The sequence below is a fragment of the Rhipicephalus microplus genome, chromosome 10 (genome assembly GCF_043290135.1).
Source record: "Rhipicephalus microplus isolate Deutch F79 chromosome 10, USDA_Rmic, whole genome shotgun sequence".
Taxonomy (NCBI): domain Eukaryota; kingdom Metazoa; phylum Arthropoda; class Arachnida; order Ixodida; family Ixodidae; genus Rhipicephalus; species Rhipicephalus microplus.
The window spans coordinates 57,374,436-57,392,316 of record NC_134709.1 but is presented as its reverse complement, the minus strand read 5'-3'; the positions used below and the strand labels follow the sequence as shown (position 1 = coordinate 57,392,316).

The 17,881-nt window shown below is 45.3% G+C and overlaps 1 protein-coding gene across 2 annotated transcripts; it reads left to right on the top strand.

Moving 5' to 3' along the window:
• The first annotated feature begins 1,295 nt into the window (after positions 1-1,295).
• LOC142774735 (uncharacterized) lies at positions 1,296-17,881 on the top strand. 2 transcript variants are annotated; one of them, XM_075875698.1, is made up of 5 exons: positions 1,296-1,633; positions 6,464-6,535; positions 12,807-12,880; positions 13,400-13,532; positions 16,414-17,881. In XM_075875698.1, exons 1-5 carry the CDS (start codon positions 1,530-1,532, stop codon positions 17,099-17,101), a joined length of 1,071 nt encoding a protein of 356 aa, XP_075731813.1. In that variant the 5' UTR covers positions 1,296-1,529; the 3' UTR covers positions 17,102-17,881. The 2 variants fall into 2 exon arrangements, with proteins under 2 accessions (XP_075731813.1, XP_075731814.1); XM_075875699.1 differs by lacking the exon at positions 6,464-6,535.

Below are 17,881 nucleotides of genomic sequence, written 5' to 3'. Positions count from 1 at the left end.
TCTATCATCCTTACGGCCCCTTCGCTTTCCCATTCCTTTTCTTTGCTATTCTATAGGAAGTATATTTTACTCTGCTAGCATGTGCCTGACTGGCCGAGTGGTTTTAATGTCCGTCTTCAGATCGTAGGTAGCACATGTCTGAATTCCGTCTCCTCGACAAATTCGTTTCTTTTTCCCCATGAAATTCTCCCTATATCCTTCTTTCTCTCCTATATCCGTTCTCTCACTCATCGGAGCTGCCCATTACAACCTGGTGGTTTAGCAGTTATGATGCTCCAGTGCTCAGACCCACTGGTCACGGGATCGAATCCCACCCTCGGCGGCCGCATCTTCGGTAGCGCTGAATTTATGCCCGACACCCGCATACTTCGACGTAGGTGCGCGGTAAAGAACCCTAGGCGGTGGAAATTTCTGCAGCCCTTTCACAGTGGCACCTCCCATAATGACGTCATTTGCGCGGAAGTTCAATCCGCATAATTATCACTTCATTACATATCTAACCAAGGGCCCACGGTATCTGTAAACGAAACAGAGCACGAATATAGCTCATGCGCGTTCATGACGACAACAATTTTTCTTTGCTAGACTACAACCATCAGCTCGTGTAAACAGCCCGGCTGTTAAAAAATTGAAGTGTAACGCGCTATAACATCGCAAGATAAAACCTCTGCAGCGCATTGGGAACATGTTAAATTATACAATGAGTGATCCTACTATTTCAATGACATGACGAGCTGGCGCGTGAACGACATGCACCCAATGACTTTGGCATTCTTAGTGGAGTATACTGAATCCTCTACCCCCCCCCCCCCCCCCAGGAAGCTTGATGCATCTCATTTGCTTTTGGGCTTCCACCGGTTTGTGCCCAACTCCGCTCAAATGGATGCTTTCAGCTAAATAAACGAACAGTTGGAAATCGTTACCTTAAACCGGATCGTTCGCAACTGGGTATCAACGAGGTTCGAACGTCGCAACGCTGCCATCTTGCAACAACACTACTAGCAAAGATGTGGAAGTAAGCGTAGTTAACAAAACAACATTTCGCTAAATATTCATTCATTACTAATTGGCGATCGCAACAAGCAGTCGGAAGACACTGCGGACTTTGCCAACGCAGGTGAGAATGTGGATATGCTTGATATAGCAGCATCCAGGCAGCCTAGATTATCACGCTTTGTCATAAATATACAAAGCCTCAAGCGGCTATTTATTATACACGGTTCGCGCTAGGACGCGCATGCGCTGTGTCACGTGCCGATGCTTTATACTTTATGGCACAGCGCAGACAGCTACACTCGTCGTCAGTTGATGGCTGTCGGCGCTTTTTTCACCGGGCTAAGCGCCCGTCAGGTTCCCACGTAAAACAAGGCACATGGTCGAAGAAGGACGACTGCCACAATACTTTACAACTGGTAGTGGCAGCTGCTCGTAAATACATACCAAACTGACGCGTCCCAAGTCATAGCCAGGTGATATTTCCTTTGAACACTTATGCATACACCCCGACTTGCCGATTTAGACCAAAGGACATGGCCCATGAAGGACAACTACCTCGATATAGCACGATTGGTGGTGGAAGCTACACGGCACATCAGGAAATGCGGGAGGCAAGCTCGACTCAAGAAAATTCTAGGTGAGCTCTTATAGAATACTCTCGTGAATTCGTGTACCCCGAATTAGGGCACGTAAATGACTGAATGTCTTGGCTTCTATTCCTTTCCGGGGTGTTGACGGTTCCTACTTTTCGCATACGGTGTCTTCCCAGACCTACGATGCGTTGCGCAGGATTACTGCATTTTACCCCCTTTTGTATAGTGACTACTTGTGTGCAAACGAATAAATGGCAGTTTCTGCCACGTTGATACAATGATCATGGTGCTTGAAGTGCGACAGAAAAACCATGTGTTGGATTGCGGCAATGCTGGTCGTTTTTCGATGGACGCAAAAGGCCAGGGGCCAGAGCAATGTTTGATGAAATTGTACGCGAGAACCAGATAGTGAAAATTTCCGTAGAATTTCACTAAGGCCATATGATCGTATCATAGTTTTGGCAAGTCACTCCCTAGATATGCAAATTATCATGCAATGGTAGTAATATGATGTTGCACCTTACATGTAGTCTTCACACAAAAGCCTATACAGATAGGCTGTGGCCTTCAGTAGGCTGATGCATTGCTAGTCAAGCGCACGAGGACGCTTTCGCCAGCACTGCGATTCCGTATGCTCCACACAGGCTGGCGGGAAACGCGCTTGCGCACAATCAAAATCCGATTGCATCGCTGTGGGTTCAGATTGTGTTATTTAATGAAGTCTGCCACCACAGTGCCGGCTTGTTGCAATAGGCATCGTATTTTTCCGTTAAACATTTACGCATGCACGAGAAATTGCGATTGCTACCGTTTTTTTTTTCTATTTTAGTCAGAACACGTATCACAATCTATAAAGATTCTGCAGAAATAAATATTGAAACTAATCGCGTACAGTAAGCACAAAGTGCATCGATGATACGGTGTTGGCTCTGGAGCGTCTAAAGCAAACAGAACCGGCCGATAGAGTCGCGTAAGCCTTCACCTGCACTGTGCCAACAATCTCTTGCGCAGCGGACCTACGATGTAGTATACGTAATATGTGGTCGTTTTCTTGTGGCATGGTGTTATATACTGCAGTAAGCACAGTCAAATGTGGTCAGAAGCAGATAGACTGTTGCGTAGGTCGTCAGCTGACAGCAATGCCACAGCACAACCGAGTGCAAGCAACGGAGCAGTTTTGCAGCATAGCGTGGTGGGGGGCCCAGTAACTTTTCTGCATTTGATTGAAAGAAACCACATGTGTGACAGTTATCACATTCAGATCAGTGATTCTTCAGGCTACTCCTCTTTCTCACATATTCTGCAGTGTTAGAATAAAAGAAGCCATTTTGGCTTCTTTTATTGCTAAATTGCGCTTTGTATTTTATATTTATATTATATATAAATATATTTATAAGTATGTACATATATATTTATAAATATATTTATATTTTATATTTGATAATATATCTTATTGCTAAATTTTATTGGTAAATTGTGCTTTATAATTGTCTTGGACCTCTTCCCAGGTTGATTCACATATTTTTAAGTAAAGAACAAAATGAAGACAGAAAGAAGTTTAACCTAAGGGCTTGTTTTCATTCGCCACAATAATAATGTGAACTAACGAAAATGGAGAGGAAAAGATCAACAAGGGAGAAGGTAGGAAGAAGGGACATGCCCGGATTGCTACCCCACGCTGGGTGAATGAGAAAGGGGAGTACATAAATGAGAGAGAGAGGGGAAAGAGAAGAGAAAGAGGAAAAAAAAAGGATTGTCAGTCAATGAGCAGACGCGTATGCAGTGGTGGCACTACACAAAAGTTGAAGGTACTCACATAGGCCTGTATCGTCAATAAGCACCAGACGACTTTGACTGCATTTTGAGCCAACGAAAGACGAGGACGGTGTTCCAGTAGCATCTGCATACAGAGTGGCCGACCGCCCAGTTGTCGCAATGCGTCAGAAAGCTTCTGTGTTTCAGAGGCGAATCGAGGGCAACGGCATAGCAGATAGCAATGTCTTTTTTGGTGCCGCAGACGTCGCATTCCGCGTTGTCGGTCAATGCAATGCGTTGTCGGTCAATGCTTGGCGGGATGTGTGAGCCGCGTCGTCTGCGCAATAATTGCCACTGATCCCACAATGACCAGGTAGCCACTGATAATTGACCTCGTGGCCTGTTTCAGTGACGTGGTGAAGAAGCTTGATAACCTCATATGTTAACTGTTCGTGGCAACCTCGTTGAATGACTGACTTTAGGGCTGGTTTCATGTCAGAAAACAAAGAAAACTCGGTCTTTCGGATTTGATGTACTCTATGGCGACACGTAAAGCCGCAAGCTATGGCACCGTAGACGTAATGACGTGTGACAGCTTGATTCGCAGAGTGATTGCTCCAGCTGAAATCACCACCGCACCACCAGAACCAGACGCTGTGGTTGAACCATCGGTGTATATGTGCCCGTGGTGATTGTATATTTCGTGCAAGAGGTGCAAGCTTAATTCTTTTAGGGCTGATCAAAGGGAATTTGATTGTTTTTTGTATTCCTGGCATCTGAAGACGTACTTGTGAAAGTGTCGGGCACAACGAAAATTCACCAATTTTTCCGCAGGCGTAAAACCTGATGTAAACGAATCACAATGCGCATGAAAAATTGCACTGAACTTCATGCGGGGCCTCTCAGTAGCGAAGGTTGCCAAGTTGTGGGAAGGATTCCGATCGTGTTGCCTGAGGTACGTACGCATCGTTTCAATGGTGATGTGCGTCACGATCGAGTAGTCCTGTGCGATGGCAAGAATTTCAGCCGTCGAAGCACAGCGTGTTAAACCAAGGCATATCCTAAGAACGTGGGCTTGAATATTTTGAAGTGTGCGCAGGTTAGTTTTGAAAGTGTTAGATATAACAGGTAGGCTGTATCGCAGGAATCCAATAAATAATATCTTGTACAGTTGTAACATAGACTCGCTAGACACTCCGAGACTTCTGGCAAGGAACCTGAACAAGTGACAAATGGTGGTCAGCCGCTTTTTCACGTAGTGTACGTGTGGGGTTTTAGGCAGGCTTCGCTTGATTACGACTCTCAAAAACCATTGACTCCGGCTGCGTGACACCAATTGCCCGTTAATTGATATGCTATAGGCGGACATTGGCCTTCTGGCGAAAGCCATGACTGTTCGCTTTCCACTTGCGATTAATTACGAGCCCTTGTTTACGTATGTGGTGCGATGTCACTGATGCTACCTTCTGAAGTCGAGCGCGAAGTTGAAGTCAAGTCACACCTGGTGTCTGCGCACAGATGTCATCTGCATAAATGGAAAGTCGTACGCTGCTTGGCTGCTTGCCAACTATTCCAAATGATGTTAGGTTGAACAATGTCCGGTTTAGCTCTCCGCCTTACGGGACTTCTCAGCTACTGTGATACTCGGGTGTCGGGCCATTCTCTGTCTGCACGTGAAAGTACCTATTCTGTAGGTAGCTCTGAACAAACGTATATATCTTACCACCGATTCCTACTCCTTTTAATTTGCTGAGTGGCTCCGTGGATGACATTGTGGTAAGTCATTTAACGTCAAGAAACAGACAGCACATCACCTTTTGCAGGCTTTCTGGTGCTCTACATATGTCACCAAGTCAACTATATTGTCAATTGATGAGCGGCCTCGTCTGAACCCGCAGATGTCATCTGTATATATTTCGTAGAACTTTTAAGTACTATTCCAGACGGGGTAAAATCATTCTTTCCATAATTTTACCACAGAGCTTGCGAGGGCGATCGGGCGGTAAGAGGAAATGTCCAAAGGTGACTTGCAGGCTTCGAGAAGTGGAATCGGGTGACTTGACTTCCATTTCTGTGGAACCATGTCAGTTTTCCAGGAGTCGGTGTATAACAGCAAGAGTACCTTCCGAGCTTGATCTCCTAGGTGACACCGAGCGCGGTAGGTGATGCCGTCAGGTCCTGGCGCTGAAGAACGTCTACATAAAGCAAGCGCATCCTTCAGTTCTTTTATTTAAAACGAACACTCCAATTGGGGGTCACGTGAGTATACAGAACAGTTGGGTGTCTTTGTCCCATTTGAGTTGTCCCCGCAGACAATTCATCGACAGAAAGATTCTGCGCCGTGAATCTCTTCGCAGCGTAGGTGAAGTGCGAAAGATTTAAATGGGTGTGCGTCTGGCCACTCTCAGACCATGAAATGACTTCGTGCGTCTATAACGTCGTTCTCCACGACAACGAATCGCTCGCAGTTTCTGGAGTTCAATGTGCATATCTCTGCGAGATGAGCTTACCAGTAGCGAACGCGTGGGCAGTAGGAAACTCTTCCTTCCGTCCTCTAGCTTGAAGGGTGAGCTGCCAACATAGTCTACTATGAATAAAATGTATTTTTACCAATCGGTGCACTCGACGGCTCTGGAAGACTTGATACTTGGAAAGCCATCAACCTTCAGGCATGTTGGGATGTAGCCCCTTAAAATTCCGAAAACCAGTGCACTGTTCCGGCAATTTGCGAACGAGCGTGAGACGATACCCTAATATTTGTAGGGGATGCTTGTAGAAGCAATTATTATAAACTTGAAAAAAAGAAAAGAGGGCGTTGAGGTAACTCGACACAACAAGGCTCCAATCCTGCGACCTTCGAATAACACGTTCAATGCTCTGGCACTCGTCTACGGTGGCGGTCAATCCACCATCAACATTATGGGCTACATATGTGCATTAAACGTGGAAGCAGCAGCCGGTGCAGCATGGTGCCATTGCGGAAAGTTGACTGGTAACACGTTCTTAAAAAAGGAGATGGTTTACTCATTTAATAGTTTAGTAATAAGAAACATTCCAGCAAATGTTATACACAGCTATGAGTGAGCGTTTGATCATAAATGCATGTTGACCATTTCCAGTTCCGACGAGGCTTGGAATGACATCTTGAATGACTGGTACGAGAAAACCATGGGACACCCTCCCAATCCGCAGTATGTATCAGATGTCCTTCGGGCAGCATCACCATGTCTAAATTTTGTTAAGCAAGTACTAACACCTCTAAAGTCTAATGCCATGCTTTCATAGGTCACAAAACTCACTAATTAGTCGACTCGCACTAACTCAGATAAGGTTGTGAATTCGAATCTGAGTGATATTGGGTGAGTAAAACATTGATGAACTTGAGGCAGAGTGAGCCAAATAAAACAATTTTATCTAGTCTTGAGTCAAAGTCACTTTCGTTGAGCCAAGTTCTGGAATGTCGGCGTCCGTGTGTGCTTAAGGCACAAAAAGACTCCAGGATCAATCCTGTGTGATGCGTGATCGCCCTTATGGCGCATGCGCGGCTTTCTCCCTCTCTCCTCCCCTTCTCTCCACCCTCTCAGCGCCGATGCATGCAGTGACTGCTAGTCTACGCTCACTCCCTCCTTTTTTCCACTCTCGGCATCCTTCTCAATGGCATATACGCATTACACATCCACTTCCCCTCTGTTATCTTCAGCGCTAACCCTTTCTCGCCTCGCGATTGCGGCACAGGCAGCGACTGCTAGCGAGTTAATTGATTGGAAAAAACAACAACTAAAAAACCCAGAGCTCACGCGGCACAATCATTCACTGGCTATTTCTTATATATAGGCACTCGATCTTTACGTCAGCCTGCGGGTGTGACCGTTTCATGAACAGGCTACAGGCTCCAGGACGCAGGGTATCCATTTTCTGTGACGTTGACTGTAGGTCACCAGGCTATTAAAGAAGCTGCAACCTGGAATGGGACCAGTTTTGGAAACGGGTTGCCTGACTGTTCTAGATATAAGGGGGTAACAATCTCTTTGCACACAGGCTATCGCAAAGAACAACCACAGGTTTCGCAAAAGTACTATGCAAATTGGTGTTTACGACCCAGAACGACATCGGAAGAGTGTTCGCGGTGGTCAACCAGAAATGTGACAAAATTAACAGTGTATATAAAAGAAACGCAGCATAAAACACGAGCTCAAGTTTGTTGAACGTGCACACAGTAAGGTGTACTGTATACCTCTGACATGTGGTTGTGCATATATAGGGCAGACTTTCACGTGCATTAATACGAGGCTAAGGGAGCTTATATCAAGTGTGGAAGGTGACCCTATCACACATTTAGCAATGCATTGCAATGAGTGCGCATGCACTTGTAGCGGAAGATGACGCCGGTGATCGCGATAATTTTGTGTGCCCATACCAATTCGTATGCCGAGGCGCACGGCGCAGACGCGACCATCATGCCTCTCGTTATCTCCGGAGGGCCACGGAAGATACGCAGCCACGCCCCTTTTGGTTGTCGCTTTTGAAGTCTTTTTTCTTAGAAAATAAACTAGTCTTGTCCCAAACTTCAAGGAGTGTAGGTGCCATCTTTTCGCGCCTCCGTGGGGCGAGTACGCTACAAAGTGGTGACTCGGACGTTTGGAAAAACAGCAGCCATGTCAGACAAAGAAGGTACATTAAGCTCACCCACAACGAACGCTTCGGAGTTAAAACTTTTGCATTTCTGGCACAAAAACCCCAGGGTGTGGTTCAGCCAAATCGAGGCCCGCTTCGAGCTTTGACGCATCTCATCGCAGCAGTCGAAATACCTGAACGTCGTTTCAGCACTGCCACATGACATCGCTGACGTAGTAGACGATGTGCTCGCCTCCACTCCATCGGAGAAGCCCTACGACGAACTAAAAAGCACCGTCCTGAAACGTCTTTAGGTGTCCGAACAGAGCAGGCTGCAACATTTACTGTCTCATGAAGAGATCGGTGACCAGCGTCCCTCACAACTACTCCACCGAATGCGTCAGCTGCTGGGCCAACAAGCGTCAGAGGAGCGTCAACATCCAGAGCTTCGCGAGTTGTTTTTGCAGAGACTGCCACAGTCAACACGGATGATACTCGCTGGCTCAGATGACGTGACTCTCGAACGTCGGCTCAACTCGCCAACCGCATCACCGACTGCACTGAGCCACCAAAAATGTCTATTGCTGCAACGGGAAGGCCCGAACATGCAGACCAGTTAGGTCGTTTAGAGGACAGAGTTGATCGACTGGCTGCAGCAGTTGAAAACCTCGCCCTGTCCAAGAAACACCGGCGTGCACGGCATCGTTCGCCGTCCCGTGCTCGAAGCCCGCAGCACCGCGGACACTCAAGCGAGGCAGAGCAGAACATCTGCTGGTACCACCGTCGTTTTAGAGAGCAAGCCACTCGCTGCACCCATCCATGCTCGTGGACGGGAAACTCACCGGCCAGGTGCTAACGGTGGAAAGCGACACAGGCCATCGTTCAAGCCGCCTCTTCTTCGTTGTCGACCGCATCACCGGCACACGCCTCCTTGTCGACACCGGAGCGGAGCTATCTATCCTACCAGCAGCAGCCCAATATCGCCGGGGCGGCAAGTCCATTTCGAGCCTAATCGCAGTCAATAATACTGCTATTGCAGCATATGGAGTCGAGTCAGTGACGATAGACATCGGAGTCAGGCGTACATATCGATGGCTCTTGGTTATGGCCGACGTCAGAATTGCCATCCTGGGAGGGGACTTTCTGAGCCACTACAGTCTAGACGTCAGCGTTCTCGATCGTCGTCTCTAGGATAACGTCAGTTCTCTCGCTATTATCGGACTGAAGTCTGACCTGTCCTCATGCGGCATTTGCACTTTCAACCCAGAGTCAAACTTTCAAAATATTCTGGCTGAATTCCCTGAAATCACCAGACCTCGGAACACCAAACTGCCAATCAAACACAAGGCGACGCATCACTTTGTCACCACCGGACCTTTCTATAACTATATCTCTCTATGTCTCTATATCTATCTATCTATCTATCTATCTATCTTTCTATCTATCTATCTATCTATCTATCTATCTATCTATCTATCTATCTATCTATCTATCTATCTATCTATCTATCTATCTATCTATCTATCTATCTATCTATCTATCTATCTATCTATCTATCTATCTATCTATCTATCTATCTATCTATCTATCTATTTATCTATTTATCTATTTATCTATTTATCTATTTATCTATTTATCTATTTATCTATCTATCTATTTATCTATTTATCTATCTATCTGTCTATCGATCTGTCTGTCTGTCTGTCTGTCTGTCTGTCTGTCTGTCTGTCTTAAACATAATAGTCACGACATCTGTGCCATATAACAACACGACTACATGCCACACTGATGATGCGCTAGCAGCCATTTCGCTAGTTTCGCATAAGCCAGATTTTGTATTACGTGACGCATATGAATAACGAAGGTATGTGACTGGTGCAAACAAGATAATCATGAGATGCGTGTCACGTGAGAAAATGACTGCATGCCGCAGTCAAGGTGCCAAGACGTGATGTGACGCAGTGCGCGTGCTCACCAGCGTTCACTTCGTCTTGTCACGCCGGCGTTGCCACGCAGGGCACCAGTCCTGCCATGTGCTCACAGGCGCGCACCGCACTCCGTTGCTTTGACGCATGCGCGTTTGAGCACGTCCGGCATCCCTTCGTTCCTTGGACGAAGGGATGCCGGACGCAAACACCGGTGACGTGACGTCGGTGTTTGCGTGACGTAACACAGGCGACGATGTGTTACAAAGATCGTAACACCAAGGGATCCTTTCGTCCAGGGACGAAGGGATCCCTTGGTGTTACGACGTGACGTCAATGAATGACGAAAGTACATGACTGGTGCAAGCATGATGATCCGGACACGCGTTCGTGTAAGAAGATGACAACATACCACGCGTGCTCGCGGTCGTTTCGCTAGCTCCACATATACTAAATTTGATATCACGTGACGTGGATCGATGGCGAAGGTAAACGACACATTTAAACATGATAATGATGACACGGAAGTCGTGTAGGGCATTATTTACGTCCACCTTGTAACGTTGTACTAATTTTAAAGTGACATATCAACCTTTCTTATTCGTGCTTCACATATCATCGATTCCCGCTGTACGTGGGATCTGCCAATTTTTTAGCTAACACACGCCGATATATTCCCGTGCATTGCCACATCAAGGTAACTTTATTACAGAAGTGTCCATAGGTTAATAGGCGAGGGGTCATTGTTCATGCTAACTAATTAGTACTCGCTAATTATTTCGTTTTTTTACCAAGTCAAGTACGCATCGCAGCAATGTAAGCGGAGGCATGAACGAATCACAGATGAGAACGTACACGCAAACACGCAAATAGAATATCAAGATTTAGCTAGTATCATTGCGCTGCAGCAGCCGCTTGAATGCTATTTCGTTAGAATAGCAAACTGTCTACTGGTTAGCAGCCACACAATTTAGAAAAATAATGAACGTCTTTTACACATCACCGTCTGCCCTTTTATTTGCATATATGGGTGTCTTCACTTAGCACGGAGTTTTTATATCAAATCAAACGACCGAAATTGAGGTTGGACTAAACGTTTCTAAAAAGCGCCATGATTACTGCAAAATATGCAGTGGTGTCTACGAGATATCTGGCAACGAATATAGCTTAGTATTTATCAAGCTACTAAAAACCAAGAAGGCAGTCCTGGTCAATAACGGCAAAAGTTTCAAGCTCCACTAGCTTCTGGCATCTACTAAAGAGATGCGAGGAAGGTTGTAAAATACGCTCTAAACAAGTAAACACATGGACCGTCAACTGTTTACTACAAACATTTTTCCTAAGATTGTGCTGACCCTGCAAGTGCTAAACGTAGCGGAAGAACCGCTCCTAGCCCCGCCGCGGTGGTCTAGTGGCTTAGGTACTCATCTGCTGACCCGCAGGTCGCGGGTTCGATTCCCGGCTGCAGCGGCTGCGTTTCCGATGGAGGCGGAAATGTTGTAGGCCCGTGTACTCAGATTTGGGTGCACGTTAAAGAACCCCAGGTGGTCAAAATTTCCGGAGCCCTCCACTACGGCGTCTCTCATAATCAAATGGTGGTTTCGGGACGTTAAACCCCACAAATCAATCAATCAATCAATCAATCAATCAATCAATCAATCAATCAATCAATCAATCAATCAATCAATCAATCAAGAACTGCCCCTACGGGAGCTGAGAGTTTGGTTGTACTGCATGAAATAAGCCACTAAACAACTATCGCTCAGCCATGGCGTCTTTTGCGCACTTTTGCACTGCCTAATGCATCTGATGACATCCAATTTATGTTGTTACAGTCATTCTTAGCTTGATATATATATCAAGGTATGCCTCTCTCATGTTTTAAATATTGTAGGAATGAAATAGACCGGCCCGACCATTCGCGGAGACAGAGAGAGAAATAATATTTATTTACACATCCGGCGCGTATGAAGTCCCCGGCTTCGCAGGGTGCGGATGTTTCCTATCAAGATTATTGCTATTAGTAAAGTACGATAATCTCAGAGCCTAGACCTCGAGGATGTTAAGCTCTGACTAGGCGACAGTTACTCGGGTGCCTCCGCGCCCGTTAGATAGGTTGTCGGCTCCTTTTCTCCGTTGCTTCGCCAAAGCCCCCTCAAGCCGCTGGATGGCCCTTCGATGCGTCTTCAGGTCTTCGGAGCGTATCCATGCTCTCAACTCTTCGCGATACGTGGCGTCCTGGCACTGCCCATCCCCATTGTGCATAGCGCTGTTACACCCTCCCCACATGATGTGGCGGAGAGCAGCTAGTTCACCTTCCCGCAGTGGTGATGCATGGGCTAAGCTATTTATTCTGACGAATCAAAAGGAATGAAATTGCGGCAAGTTGCTATTCCTCGGTATGGAATAGGGTGTGATGGAGGCATCCAATCTACATAGGCAGACGGGTAAACCACTCACCTCTTTACTGCAAGGGCCGCCTGATATCACATTCGAGACGGGGAGAGTTTTCAATCGGAAACAGTGGCAGATCTTTTTTTTGGTCATTTAGATACATATCATGCTTTGCAGGCAATATGGAGTGTTATTAATGTCAGAATGTCAATTCTTTCACTCGAAAGTGACTTGGTTATTGTCTTGCAGCAGATCACTCCAAACACCATGGTGATATTTGAGCACAAATAAGGATCAGTTGCTCCTGCACATTAGGTTAATTATAGATTCACTTTTCCCAGTAGATCAGCGTAGCCAGCGGACTGAGAACTGATTAACCTCTTAGCCCTTTCCTTTTTCTCTCCCTTCAAATTGACAACAGGGAAATAGCCCATGCACAAAGCCCTGTGCCTTCTAGACTAGCCTAGTTGATATGCCGCTCTGTTGTTATCGTCACATAACCCTACGTGAAAACATTTTGTGTCTGTAGGGTTCCCGTTGGAAACGTCAATGCAGAGCAGAACGCTTCGAAACACCAGGACGAAGGCGAATCTTTCCATGTTGGTAAGTGATGTAATATTTGCCATCAATAATATAGCAAGGAAGCACGCCTCATCTTGCATTTATTAGCAGAAGTTCCTTTTGTGCGCGGAGAGTACATAAAAAATGCAAATTCCATGTGGCTTCTATGACCCTTGTAGAGTTTCATAGTGATCTCACATATACTAACAAATTAATTGGAAAGACTTTCACATTGCTTATATAGGGAATATTTGTGATGCAAACAAGTTGAAAAAATAAAGAAAGCGTGCAGTGCCACGTAAAGGTCATCACATGAATATTAGAAGATCGTCACAATGCAATACAACAAGCTCCTTCAGTACCACTCTAAATTTCTGGACACATCAACTTTGGTTACGATGTCCTATATTTTATCAAAAGATGTGACCTTCAGTACAGATGCATTGTCATCGTCTGCTCTTTTCTGAAGAATTGCTATCGAATATTTTAAGATTTGAGGTCTTTTGTTGACAGTTCTCACGCATCATTGTCACAGTAACAAAGAATTACGTTTGTTTTCAGGGCAAATTCATGTGGCCGAAAACAGAACCACCTTGCCACACCCAGTGTGCAGCAGCAACTCCTTTGAATATGCCGTACCCAGCACAAGCCGTACGGTCATAGGAGCTTCAGCGTGTGGCGAAAGCACCGTGCGGTAAGGGCGAAATTTTGAGCGCCATAACAGGGAAGCCAGCTTATCGGGTGTGGCATAGCAGTAGCGTTTGACTTCACAGAGAAATCGGAGCAGGTATGCGTCCTCAACTACAGCATTGAAAAACTGCATAGAATTGTCTGCAAGCTTGTAGCTGTTATTACGCATCTCCGCCGATCTTCAAGCTTTTGCATAAAATGTGCTGTTCGTTCAGCACTGGCCTGGCGACACAGCTGTTCTGGTCGAGTATTGGCGCGTGTCGTGGATACAAAACCACCGTCCTCATTAACCAACACGCTCTTAACCACCACCCAAGCATTCTGTACAGATGATTAACAAGTGATTGTGAAGCACGGAGCCCCGGTATTTACCATGTTCCGTCTCCGTCTATTCTTTTTTACGTTACTATCGAACCCTTAATCGGTGTTTGGTGCCCGTGTGTTCTTTCATTATTTTGCGGACCTGGATTCTGAGTAAGGAGATTGGCTAAATTTCTGAGGCACATACGCAATACTGGAGTTTCGAACCACAGATGCGTTATAATATACAAGAAGTTGGACACATGTAGCCGCTAGAAAGTTATCAGGATCAAGAGTCAGCATGCGCTCAATTGCAGGCCGAGAATTCTGTAAAAATGGTTAACAAGAGAACCTGAACTATACCCAGCTACTCTGTTGTGGTCCAGCTCTCCACGATTTAGTGACATCTGGGAAACTTTTTATTCTATTTAAAATGCTGAAATGACAGGGAACAGATGCACATGGGCCATATATGTCTCCATATAAGACATTGCCTTCAGAATAGAAATATTTACTCCAAAAATATTGAAACATCAATGGCAGTATCCAGCATAGTATCCAGCAACGGTTCTTTTGTTATACAGACGATTGAGCTGCTTAGATGCCATGCAAATGAATGGAAAACATTTTAAAATGTCACAAAGCTCGCAATTGCGCAGATTAGTGCATGCAGGGTGGAACTAAATGCTTTACTATATATGGCTAATGCATTGGAAGAGCTTGTGAATAGCGGTTTTAAATATTTAGTCTTTATTTTACAGCGAAAGCTGTTATGAGATCCCTTTTCGGGTCACGTGCAGTTGTTGTCCGCCGTCGCCGCCCACACCACCACCGCCGCCACCGATTTCCGTAACCACATCACGCAAAATTAGAAAAAAAACCTTAGAACAATGGCACAAAGGTGTTTGAAGCCGGGTCTGCTGCGTGCTAGCCCAATATGCTGCTAGTGAGTTACGCTGGTGCTTATAACTTGGCAAACTTGCCTTACGCTAGAACGGCCTAGCACCAATGGCACACAGGGGCTCATACCCGGGTACGCTGGATGCCAGCCGAGTATTCTGCCACTGAGCTACACTGAGCTACACCGGTGCTTGATACTTGTTGGGAAACTTGCCTTAGGCAAGCTAGATGTTGGGAAAGCGATCGCGTTATTACGACTTATAAAGCGTTTTACAACAGCGAAAAAAAACAACCAGTCGTCGCACAATGCGAAAAGCGTAACAAGTGGGCCGTCCGATGGTCCAATCCATCACAAGAGCTTGTTCTTGTTCCCTTATCATCCGTGGCACATACATTTTCATCCATAATTCCTCATCATTGTCAGCCACTGCATGGACATATGGCACAAAATTCCTTGCAAGGGTTTAGCGGATAGCATGCTTCTCAGAAGAATGACAAAAAAAAATAGCATGGGGAAAGCCGGCCAAAAAATTATTGTTACACACAAAAATTTATTATTAATGCCCTAGTGGGTACCAAACAAGTGTGCTTGCAGTAGTTACCCAATGTGTGTTTCGAAAAAGTCTGAAAGGCCGCTTTTGTAGCTTTCGCTGTGACATTGCAGCGCCTATCACATAGGCTAGCGTTTTTTGCAACTGTACAATAATTTAAAGACTACGTCTTTTTTCGTATCAATGCACGTCAGTGGAACTTGCTTTATTTATTTATTTATTTCAATATTTTGAAGATGCTATTATTTTGTTACGCCTAGTGGTAGAAAATTTTGTGCGGTGACTAAGTTCATCAGGAAAGTCGTAGGCTCAACGAAAGTGCGAGCTTTGGGGGTGATTGCTTTAGAAGTAACATTGATTCTTACAGCCTTGCGAATGTACCACACATCAACAACCTTGGAATAGCTCCGGAATATTGGCGTCGTGTATTACCAAAACGAGCTACAGTGAATGAAGTAAAACAACCTTTTTTTGCTTTGTTGCAGCGCAGAAAACGGCCGTGATTGCTTGCGCACATGTGTTATCTACTCCAGATGACGTTATATACATCTGTGTAAAGTTATTTTGCCTGGGAGAATATGCAATGTAATATTTTTTAAAGCCTGCAGAACAACGTTGTGCCGATGTGCTCAGCTGGGAAGTCGGGTCGGCTTAGAAAAATAGGCACCGCAAACAGTCAGGGACGTGATTGTAGGTCGAAAGTCATTCTCAGAAAAAAAAAGCAGTCTCGTGACTAGATACTGAGAAATTTCTCCGCTTTAGAGGCACGAAAGTTTGATTAGAGGTTTATCTCAAGTGACTGTACATACTGTCCTGTCGCATTGAATAGTAGTGAACGAGTTGACATTGATTGCTGTATAATTACAGCGAGGAAATTTTATAAATTTGAACAAAAAAAACAGTGTGAACTTCTTCTAAGAAAAATGTGTGTGTACGTTATGCACCGATCTTGAGTTGTTGCTGATCAATGCTAACGAATGCTAAAAAATTGCGTAATTCTAAAGAGTACAATTAATCGGGTAGGCCTCATAAAAGCTATCATGTTTATCCAAACTGTCTATTGAGAAAAATAGGCTGATGTCCTTACACCTAATTGTGTGTGTGTCCTAGTACATGCGTTGTCTCATATCGCAGAGACGCTACTGGCTTATCACAGAGGGAAAAGTGCGAGGATCTGAGCGTGTTGTACGGTGACGTCAACCGCGGCCAGAAGCCACCGGGGGAACGACGCCACAAGTGTCAAGTGTGTGACAAATCATTTCAAAAAGAGAGCACACTCAAGAGACATTGGCGCACGCATACGGGCGAGAAGCCCCATCATTGCTTCATATGTCAGAAGTCATTCTCAGAAAAGAGAAACCTCACAGATCATATGCTTACACATACCGGCGAGAGGCCCCATCATTGCAACGTGTGCGATAAAACATTTGCACAAAAGAAAGCCCTCGCAAGAGATCTTCGCATGCATACAGGCGATAAGCGATATCATTGTAACACGTGCGATAAATCATTTTCACAAAAGAGTGCCTTAACAATACATATCCGCATGCATACAGGCGAAAAGCCATATCATTGCGGCTTTTGCGATGAATCATTTGTACGAAAGGATAAATTCATATTACATACCCGCATGCATACAGGCGACAAGCCATATCAGTGTGGATCATGTGATAAATCATTTGCACAAAAAAGTTACCCCTCAAGACATCTCCACGTGCATAAAGGCGATAAGCCATATCAGTGCGGCTCATGCGGTAAATCATTTGGACGAAAGTATGACCTCACAAGACATCTGCGCATGCACACAGGCGAGAAACCTTAAAGTTTGCTACATGCGCTGAACCATTTGCACAGGTGGGACATCTTCGTCAGCACGAACGAACGCACAAGCGTCAAAAGCCTTAAAATTGCAACGTATCGGGTAAATTACTTCCTCGGAAAGACAGTCTCGCATTACTTCACTATAAACATACAGGCGAAAAGCCCTATCATTGCGACATGTCAGATAGATTACTTGAACTAAAAGGTTGATCTTGTGGCACATCGCCCAATGCGCGCATTTTACAAGTCTTACCATTGCAACAGCTGTGGTAAATCATTTGCCAAAAAGTCTGCTCTCGTGGCACTCCACAGGCGAGTATTCCTCAAGTGCACTGCGTGGTCTAATTCCTTTGCATAGCTACGGACGCTTCGTTCACATAAATGTATGAATACATACAATAAATACAGGTTGTGTGCCAGTTCATGGAAGGCATCAGCTCTTGAAAGGCATCAACGCACGCAGAGAGGCAAGGAAGCGCGAGCCTGCCAAAAAAGAACAAGGTCACTCGTACAGGCGATGTACCTACGTGTGATGACGTTTTTAGAAATTCATCGTCATACCTAATGACAACCAGACGTTGACACATTAACACTCGCACGGCTGCGTACGCATTCACTACGGAACTGCATGAAACATCAGTCGCGTACAATACAAATTTTGATCATGAAGCGAGGTTAGATTATAGCGCCAAATTTTTACGTGCTATTGGCGAGCCGGGACTTTTAGACGTTAGCTAACCGCATTCATCCTGATTGATATGTGGGGTTTAACGTCCCAAAA

Excerpts from the sequence above, each read along its gene's own strand:
- LOC142774735 (XM_075875698.1), top strand. The coding sequence starts at position 1,530 with ATGGCCCATGAAGGACAACTACCTCGATATAGCACGATTGGTGGTGGA. Across the intron at positions 1,634-6,463 it reads TCGACTCAAGAAAATTCTAG|TTCCGACGAGGCTTGGAATG; the intron begins GTGAGCTCTTAT and ends GACCATTTCCAG. Across the intron at positions 13,533-16,413 it reads TGTGGCGAAAGCACCGTGCG|AGACGCTACTGGCTTATCAC; the intron begins GTAAGGGCGAAA and ends CTCATATCGCAG.